The sequence below is a fragment of the Drosophila pseudoobscura genome, chromosome 3 (genome assembly GCF_009870125.1).
Source record: "Drosophila pseudoobscura strain MV-25-SWS-2005 chromosome 3, UCI_Dpse_MV25, whole genome shotgun sequence".
NCBI lineage: Eukaryota > Metazoa > Arthropoda > Insecta > Diptera > Drosophilidae > Drosophila > Drosophila pseudoobscura.
Genome location: NC_046680.1, coordinates 7,253,184 through 7,263,052, shown reverse-complemented (window position 1 = coordinate 7,263,052; position 9,869 = coordinate 7,253,184). Strand labels below are relative to the sequence as shown.

Genomic DNA, 9,869 nt, shown 5'->3' with positions numbered 1-9,869 from the left:
GATATTCCACAAATGCATTTCCATGGAACCACAAATCCTATCTGGAGGAAGAACCAAACCTCCCTGCCAAACCGCCAATTGCTACCTGAGAGATCAGGGCAGGTAAGAAATACACAGGTAATGCACCAAAACTATTGCTTTCAATCGCGATTTATTTTCTTGCTTTTAATATTTGTTTGTTCACAACATGAAAAAGAAATGGTAGAAAAATATGACATGTGATTAAAGGTTTTAATACATAAACCCACATTCCATTAGTTTTGTATTTTTTTTGTTTTGTTTACTCTGGTTACCAGTAGATTTTTTTAGTCTTTGATTTTCATGATGCTATCATTTGAATAGATGAAAAGTATAATCCAAAAGCAATATTTGGAAATGAAATCAGGCGATTCTTGAGTTGGTTAATTGAGTAAAGAATAGAGAATAAAGTCCCCCAAGCTGGGGTTTAAATAGTTTTAAAGGAAAAAAAATAAATAATTCCCAGGGGAATGTCCTTCTCCGAGCTCCACTCCAATTCCCCTTTCGTTGATAATGTAAAATGTGTTTACAAAAGGTTGAGCAATTTAAATTAAATCGTTCTGCATTCACCATGCGGCTAACATTCTTTCGTTAGTTTAAATTTTTTCTAAATTTCAATTTTTTTTTTTCAGTTTTTTTAAACATTTTTCGTTTGTTTTTATACGTTTTCTGAGGGTTTTTTCGTTTTTTTTTTGTTCGTTTTCTTTCGTTTTTTGTTGGATAACTTTTTTATGTGTTGTTGGTTGATTCATATTCAAATATTTGAAACAAAATTAGCATTCATTTTGGTTTTCCATGAAAAATCAATGAAGCTTCTTGGCTAAACAAAATCGTGAGCTCTCCCTCTAATTGAATAAGTTGGACTCGTTCATCTAAATTAGGTAATACATTGCATTAGATCGGATGCTTTAGCACAACAAATAAATATTTTGTTTTTATACCCGTCCGACTGGGGCTCACTGACTCTCCTGCAGACGGAGCTTCTCGCTGATGCTGGTGCTCTGGTAGAACAGCCTCACGACATGGGTGCAGCTGTCGGCGACTTGGCCCTTGGTGGCCAGAATCTCCACCTGGAATGTCTCGGAGAAGCGAGTGTCGATGAAGCTCTGCAGATCGGCCACATTGCACTTGGCAATGGTGGCGCTCTCCAGCTCGCAGTGCTTGCTGTAGCGCGGCGGCTTTGCCAGTTCCTCGGGCAGCTGGCGGAACTGGTCGGTGACCGCGTTGTTGCCAAAGTCGATGAAGTGCACCTCGCACTTGCCCTCGTCCAGGACCTTGACGATTTGGGCACGATAGAAGACCTCGTCCTCGGGAAACTGGGCCACGCAGACGGCTCCCACTTTCAGGTCGGTAAAGGCGGGCAACTCCTGTTCTGTGTCGAGCAGCTTGTCGGTCATCTGCTCCAGAGCCGGCACATCCACCTCCATTTGCACGTAGAAGGAGGTGGGATCATCGTACTGCACGACAACGCAGTTGTGCAGCTCCACCTGGAGCGGTTTCTGTACCCCGGCCACTGTGTTGGTTAGCTCCTGGGCAAAGTCTTTATAGTTGATGCGCAGCTTGGCCAAATGTGGCTTTGTATCGTCCTCGTTCGGCTGTGTGGTTATCTCGTAGACCTCGCCAAAGTGCTGCTCCAGCAGGGCGGCGAATGCCTCTTCTAGCTTGGTGTCGGGCACATCCTCAGGTATCTCACTCAGCTGGCAGTGCAGGGCCAGCGGCGGCACATCAACCAGCTGCCGGGGAAGTTGGAAGATCTCCGTGGCTGCCATAGTAATGCCGTAGTCAACGAGGAACACCACAAATTCCTTTTCTTTCAGTACGGACTTGATCAAGCATCGATAAAAGCAGGTATCCTCCTCCGAGTATGCCACTCCCATCGCCGCCTCCGCCGCCTCTGCCGCAATATCCAGACTCTTCAGGTTAACTTTGTCTAGGCCCTGCAACGACTTCACAACCAGATCCAGAAGCTGCGAGTTTTTCTTCAGCTGAACGTAGAAGCTCCTGGGCGAGTGGCCGTGCGAGATGATGCACTCGGAGTTCTCGTTGTCCTTCTGGATGAGTTTCAGCTTCGCCTCCACGAGCTTTTGCAGCTGCTCGAAAATGTTCATTCCGTTCTTGTCTTTGATAGTCAACCGGACAATAGGCGGACTGGCTGTCTTGTCGAGTATCTCTGCCACCACAGCACCATCGCAGCTTTCCAAGATATCGTGCAGAGATTCTGTGGTCAAGGATTTGTTCTTTTCAAAGTCGGCGCAAGGCTCGAGGCTATACACCTCGGCCAGGGGCAGAATCGTGGTGAACTCATCGGGCGTCTCGTACAGCGCATCATCGACCTCTATAACCATGCCAAAGTCGATTAGGAAGACGCGATATTTGTTGTCCAGCAGTTCCAGGATTCGCCCGCGATAGAAGTCCTTATCATCTTTACACTGAACCACGCACAGTTCGCCCAAGTGTCCCTTGTCCTTCTTTGGCTGCAATTTGCCTGCGTTGAGCTTTGTGCAGATGCTATCTGCCAGGGCATGCTTCTCGGCCAACTGCAGGTATATTTGGGAAGCGCTTTTCACTTGGGTGATGGTGGCTTTGGTTGTGGCAGTAGAACCGGAACTAAAACCTGCCAGGGATGACGTTGGCTCCCTTTTCGGGCACAGCGGTAGCAGACGGTCAATGATGTTCTCCTCGTCGAGCATCAGATTGATGGTGACATGATCCGCGCCTGGCTTCAGCAGCTGCGTAGTGAAGACCAGCTCCCCCTCGCCGGTGAGCTCGGCAAACTTGGCTTCAGCCTCCTCGGACCAGGCAGTGTGCGTCAAGGGCAGCTGCAGCGAACACTTCTTGGAAAGGCTGGGCAGTTTGGCGATCTCCTCGGAGACCTTCAGGCACTTGGTGGTGGTCGAGGTGTTGCCGTAGTCAATGAACAGCACTTCGTAGCGGGAGTCGGGCAGCTGCTTGAGCAGCTCGGCACGATACCACAGCTCATCGTCCTCGAAGAGAGCTGCAACGATGGCTCCCTTCTCGAAGCGCTCTAGGGGCTCGAGGGTCTTCTCATTGTCGCGCAAATACATCTCGATCAGCTCCAGGGCCTTCGAGTCGCGCTCCAGCTGGATGTAGAAGTCACGGATGGCGTTCACGTGCGAGATGTAGCAAGTGCAGCCGCTGGCCACATACTCGAGGGGCTTGGCGTAGCCGTCGGCAATCAGCTTCTTGGCCACGTCCTCGTCATCGATGTACAGCCGAACATAGCTGATCGTCTTGTAGTCTCCCCGGGAGAGATACTCGTAGCGCAGTATCTTGGAGTAGGACTCGTTGAATATACCATTCGCCGCATCCACCCAATCGCGTGTGTTCTTGGGGGCAATGGGCAGGGCACAGGGCAAGCAGAAAGGATCCATGTGGCCAAACATGCTCTGCTTTATGTCCGTGGTATCCGAGACGCAATCCGTGTTACCGAAATCTATGAACAGCAGGACCATTAGCTCGGCATCAAGGATCTTGGCGCGATACCAGCACTTATCGACGGAGTAGAGGGAAACGCAATCGGTTCCGTCGACGACATTCTCCAGCGGTGGCAGCGAGGGCGACACAATCTGCAGGTTCTCCTGCATACGATTCAGCTTCTCCAGCTGATCGACGGGATGCACAAAGAAGTGGGCAGGATTGTCGCAATGGCTGAGCACAACCGTTTCCATACCCTTGTAGGGGTCCTCCTCTGGCTGTGCAGGTGGCTGTGGCGGCTCCTCGGCCTGCACTATCGTATTGACTGGCTCCTTTGCTTTGCTTACAGACGGAGCTGGTTCTGGGGAGCTTGGCTTGGATGGTTCTGCCACTGCAACTGGTTCAACAGCTACAATTTGTGCCACAGGAACGGGAGGCACGGCTGCAGACGGCTCCTTCTTCCTTGGCTCTTTGTCGTTTTGTGGCTTTTTGGCCTTTGGCGAGGCATTTGCCGAGCTTGACTTGCTGCGGCTCTCCTTGCTGCGCTTGTCCTCCTCATCGTCCATGGTCAGGTCCACGGTTTCGATGTACTCGTAGGTGGGACTCTTGCCCTTATCCAACTGCTTGCGCATGTAGTCCAGATCCAGATGGGAGGCCACAAGTTTTTCTGCCTTCAGCCGCTCCGACACGTTCTGATTGTCGCCCGTGATGACATTGCCAATGAGGTGATTGCGGCGAACTTCAATTGGCTGAATGGTGACCACCTGCTCCTCCAGCAACTCTGCAAGACGGCTCTTTAGTTTTGCCTCATTGCTCGGTCGGCCCAGGGGTAAATTGATCTCTACAGCGAATCCACTGGGGTTCGCATAGAATCTGTCGTCCAATGCCTTGATATCCTGGCGATTCAGCTCCTCCGTGTTGCCGTAATCAACGTAGAACACCTCAGTGCGAGGCGCATTCAAATCGTTGGCCACAATACGTGCTCTATACCAGTTCCCATCCGATCCCCGGGCGGCACAGATCTGCCCCTGTTTGAACTTAATTAACGAGTCACCTAGAGAGAAGGGCCAAAGTTGAGGGATTATGTTCGAGTTCCTTATGGGGATTACTTGCCTTTGGCCTCGTAAAACTCGTACATTTCGTCGAGCAGCGTCTGCATAGCCGATTCGATGGCCAGGGGCTGTACAAACACGCGGTATGGCTTGGCAGCGTGGACAACTAGCGCCTTGAAGCTGCTGAGAACCACGGGATAGCTGCAGACGAAGGCTTTGCGGTCTTCCTTGAATAGCGGCATTACGGGGCGCAGATGAATACTGCACAAAAGAATGAAATAGGTTAGATCCTGACTCGACAATTGATTGGCCACAATTTACATATTGTTCTCACAGACGTGCTTCACATTTAAGGCATAGGATTTGCCCTCGTAGTACTCCTTGAAGCGCCGGGCCATATCGGGGTTTGACTTGACGAACTTGGTATCATCGTAACTGCAGAGGAAACTCACATCGTGGCAGTAGTCCAGCTGTATCTTGAAGTTGGTCATATCCCGAACGGAGGTAAACTTTCCGCGCACCTGCTGACCAGCCAGCAGACTCACACGCACCTCTGCAATAGAGAGGAATTGGAAAGGTAGGTTCAGTAGCACCTGACGGGGAAAAAGTAGTCCCTACCTGGCGCCACTTCGGTGAGGAACTTCTCCTTGACCAGCGTATCCCTCAGCGAAGAGCCATTGACATACATGTTGACGGTGTAGGAGCAGCTGCTGTTTGAGTTGCTGATCTGCTGCTTGGACAAGAACTCGCACTCGACTCTGGCATTGACCGGCACAAACTTCTCCATGCGATCCACAATGTACAAGTTATCGTAGTTGGTCACCACGCTATGGAAACTGCAGCGATGGACCAGGCAGGGGGCATTGGCGAACCGCTGCTCCAGTTGCCAGACATCCTCGGAGGTGACGGTGATCAGGCTGCCCGTGTCCACGCAGAAGACACGATACTTGCGCATCATATGGTTGCAAGCGGTGACCGTGCCCCGGAGGATGGCATTGTCTCTGCGCTGACGCACCACCACCGTGGAGCCGACCTTCAGCTGGAGTGGCTGGTGTGACTTTTGACGATAGAATTGTCTCATTTCGCGCAGCAGACCGTCGTATTTGGCTGCCGCCGACTTTGTCACAACATAAAACTGGAATGGCGATACCCACCAGGACAAGCTGACGGCCTCCTTTCCAGTGGTTTTCATGTCCTGCAGGGAGTATGCCTTGTCCAGGGGCACATACTTTTCAGACTTGCCGGCCACTGCCGATTCGCTGGCAGAGCTCGCGCCACTCTCCACGCCGCTGGAGCGCTTGGAGGAGATGCTGCCTCCATCCAAAGTGGACTTCTGTCTTTGAGGATTCTGTGCAAAGCCCTGGGGGGCATTCTGTGAACGCTGATTGGGCTGATTACGTTGCTGCTGCGAAGACTGTGGCTCCTTGCGCGGCGACTGACTGTTGCTGAAGCGTCTGCCAAAGACCGAATGCACCGAATTAATAATGCGACGACGAGTCATGAAAACCAAGCACCTACTCACCTGTTTTTATTTGCCTCTGAGTTTCCATTCAGCAGCCGCGGCGACTGTGTCTGACTGCGTCCGTTCTGTCGGCTGCCCTTGCGTGGCGAACTTCCGGCACTGTTGTGGCTGCCTGTGCTCTGGCTGTCAAAGTTGGAGTCCAAGTTACGCTCGATTTTCTGCAGCTGCTGGGGATGCTTGCTATCCTTCGAGTTGGCCGACGATGAGCTGCGTTTGTCCCAGTCACTGGAGCTCTTGCCTCGGACTGTCTGCTGCTGCTGCTGCAGTAGTTGTGGCAATGGCTGTTTCTGCTGCTGATGCTGTTGGCGTTCCTCGCTCTCCACGATACTGGTGGAGTTGAGAATCAGGTCCTTGTCCAATTCGGAGGAGACCACAGACTCGGCCCGCGTGGTATTGCCATTGAATTGACCCTTCTCCAGTGATAGGTACTTGTCAAAGGGCATAGACAGCTTGTACAGCTTCTTCATGACGTTCAAGTTCTTGGCGAGAAGATTTACAACATTCAGGCCGTCTGGCTCGATGCGAAAGACGCGCACATTGAAGGTGCGACGTCGGATGTTCGATTCTTCGGCCAGCATCTCGAACTGGTCGGTGATTTTATCCTGGCCCAGCTCGCTTTGCTCGAAGCCCTTCAGGCAGCACTTGATAGCCTGGCGGGGCATCTTCAGATGCTCCTTGGCAATGTGCCCGATCAGATGGCGCTTCACCGTCTGCTCGTAGCCGAAGTCCACGTGCCGCACAATTACAGAGTCATCGACACGCAGGATCTCTGCACGATACCACTCCTGATCGCATTTGACGATGCAGGGGGCACCCAGGGTGAGTTTGTCGGGTACCTTTTGGTTGATGTTGTAGTACGTGAACATATTATCCATCAGCACTTGAAACTGCGCGATGTTGGCCACCTTCTGCACGTAGAAGTTGCTGGGCGAGTCAATATAGCGGATTTCCACCTCGTCGTCGTTTACCAGATGGTCCGCCTTTTCGTATTCCTGAAGCGAGCTCTTCTGCTGCTTCAGCTCTGCCAGTATATTCCTGCCCTGAAATGGGGAAACTCCTTAACGTTAGTTGTGGTTCATTGAAATGGCACACTCATTCGTTCCGACTCACTCTAAAGCTGTCTAAGAGATGACAGGTCTGCATCGAACCCACACTCTCAGGCTGCTGCACCGTCAATTGGAAGTCCTTATACAGAGCCGAGTTCTTGAAGATCTGCTTCATGCTCTCGTCAATGGGTTCGATCTCCTTGATTCCGGCCAGGGCAAAGCGGTAGGCAAATGGCTTGATCTGCAGCAGCTCCGTGGGTATTTGGTAGACATCTTTCGATGGCAGCACTTCCGAGTTTCCGTAGTCCACGTAGACAACCCGGAAGCGCTGCTCCTTGATGGAGCTGACCAAGGCACGATAGAAATTACCATCCTGAGAGAAGCGTGCCACGCAGGCAGAGCCCACCTCAGGTGATTGGGGTAGCGGCTGCAGGCGCATCCTCTCAATCTGCTCCATCATGGCATCCAGCTCTTTGGCGGTGCTCTTCAGCTGCACCCAGAACAGATGCGGTCCGTTCTCCACATAGCTTACGTGCACATCGTAGGTCAGGCCCAGTGTCAGGCTGGTGGTCCTGAAGGCCGGAATGGTGCGCTGCTGTGCTGATGGCCGCTGTACGCTCGCCTGTGGCGGTGGTGGTGTGAAGCGTGCCGGTGCATAAGCCATCGGGGCGTAGCTGCCTGTCGGGTTTTGTGCCTGCATAAACGGCTGCAGCATCACGGCCTTGGGCGCCGGCTTGTTCATACGAACATTATAGTAATTATAGACCTGCTGTTTGGCGTCGACTTTGGGCACATAAGAATCGTTAAAGGAATGGGTCGCCTCATAGTTGGGCTTTTGAGTATTGGCCAGGGATTGAGGTGGCATCTGGCCAAGCGGCGCCATCACATTTGTCTGCAAAGGTCGTGAACATATTCAGATCGGAGATTGGGGCAATAATCTTTAAGTCGTTACCAAATTTGCTAAAGGTTGCTGCTGCTTGGGAGAGTAGTCAGCGGCGGCTGGATTCAGCACACTCAAGGGGGTCGCGGAAACGACGCGTTGCATCTCTAAGCGAGCGGACAGGGAACGCCGAGCAGCCAGCTGCTCACGTGCCACATCCGTGGGAGTTTTAAAGGCACTGCTCGAACTTATTATGTTGTTGTTGTTGTACTCCGTAACTGGCGACTGTGGAGCATCCCTCCACAGCTTCTTGCAGTGATCGAGCATCAGTTGAGTGGCCACCGGAGCCCCAATTTGTTTCTGTTGCACCAGAAACTCAGTCAAATCGAAGTCCTTCCAGCGCACACTGGCAAAGGACTGGCCACAGATCTGGGTGGGATCGATGGTAAGCTGCACGGTCTGGTTGACAATCAATTGATGCACAGTTTCCAGGTCACTCCGGTCCCATTCGGCGCAAATGCCCAGCACAATGTACTGTGAGCAGAGAATGGGGATGTTCAGAAGAAGCTTCGGCTGCTTAAGGAACATTAACTGGAAAAGAAAGAACACACGTTAGATATTCTGCTGATACTCGGAGCGGTTCTGGTCGATCGGTGGTACTCACGTCGTGGCTGCTCACAGTTCGTCTGAAACCGTAATCGAGGTACTCTATCTCGACGTGCATACGCTTGTTTCCATCCGGAGTGGCGCTCAACACACGCACTCGCATGTACTCCGTGTCCCCGGGAGCTGCCCCGTTTGTCTGCTTCAACACGCACACTGTGCCGAGGGTGAGCAGGGCCTGCACCCGCTCGATGGACCATGTGGGCTCGATGGCAAAGCATGTGGGCAGCACATTCTCAATGCGTTTGGTAATCAATAATGCAGCATCGCGATTGATCTGGCCATAGACCTTCAGATAGGGGCCAATGTGATCGAGATGCGTAATGTGCAGGTTCAATATCGAGCTGCTACCTCCGCCAAAATGTGGCTGCCCGTTCATTGTGGCTTCTGTTGGTTTTGTTCGCTGGAAAATATAGTTTCAAGAAATGCAGCTGAGTTAAACAATTTTTTAATATCTGTGTGTGTTTGCACACAGTCACAATTTTGCAAAAAGTATGCTTTTATAGAAAACATGAAGGGAATGCACCGTTATGTCAAATTTGGCACGGCTTGGCAGCTCTAAAACCTAACTGTGTGTTCAGCTGTGCGTGTGTGTGAGTCGCCAATTTTTCGGCAAATATATGCAAAAAAAAGAAACTGTTGTTAACAATTAACTTACGTCTTGTCGTCGTCGTTGTCCAAAGCGAAACTATGAAATAACGCCCTGCCCTATGCCGACCGCCAGCCAGGTGGCCAGAGGTACCTCTCCTCCCCACTTCTCTCTCTTTGGAAGTTAATATAGCAAGTCTGCTGCTCTGGTTATTTAATTGGACGGCGTTTAGGGTTTAACAGTTTTCCGTATATGTATGGCTGCGGTTACTGTTGCTTTGCGGTTCGCGGGCGCTGGCGCTCTTCTGGCTGCTTAGTGTGGAAGAAAGTCTCTTGCGAGTGATTAGAAATCGCGATGCACACCCGTTCACGTCTGTGTACAGGTGCAGCGATTGAATGGTTTCAGTCTTTTGAATTTCTTTTAGTCCTCGTAAAATGCCTGCTCTGCAAGCGCAAACTATGTTTAGTGTGATTCGTTGTAGTTATAACATTAGAAAAAAGCAATTAATCAACGCGAAATATTAAATCAAAAAGAAATTATCAACCAACTTTTCCACTTGACAACGACGACTGACAGGGTTGCCACATGATCGCGGATTTAAGATATACCGTCCGACCCTCAGAAATATACCAAAATATACCGTCTCATTTAGAAAATATACCGC

General features: G+C 51.0%; 1 protein-coding gene across 2 annotated transcripts; it reads right to left on the bottom strand.

Moving 5' to 3' along the window:
- Nucleotides 1-132: 132 nt before the first annotated feature.
- tud (tudor domain containing protein) lies at nucleotides 133-9,812 on the bottom strand. Of its 2 annotated transcripts, XM_001360386.4 has the most exons (10): nucleotides 9,275-9,812; nucleotides 8,618-9,019; nucleotides 8,026-8,544; nucleotides 7,138-7,965; nucleotides 6,028-7,067; nucleotides 5,124-5,959; nucleotides 4,827-5,058; nucleotides 4,567-4,766; nucleotides 960-4,507; nucleotides 133-890 (listed from the first exon to the last, which is right to left on the bottom strand). In XM_001360386.4, exons 2-9 carry the CDS (start codon nucleotides 8,993-8,995, stop codon nucleotides 975-977), a joined length of 7,566 nt encoding a protein of 2,521 aa, XP_001360423.3. In that variant the 5' UTR covers nucleotides 8,996-9,019; nucleotides 9,275-9,812; the 3' UTR covers nucleotides 133-890; nucleotides 960-974. The 2 variants fall into 2 exon arrangements, with proteins under 2 accessions (XP_001360423.3, XP_033233608.1); XM_033377717.1 differs by having other exon boundaries at nucleotides 133-4,507.
- Nucleotides 9,813-9,869: the final 57 nt, after the last annotated feature.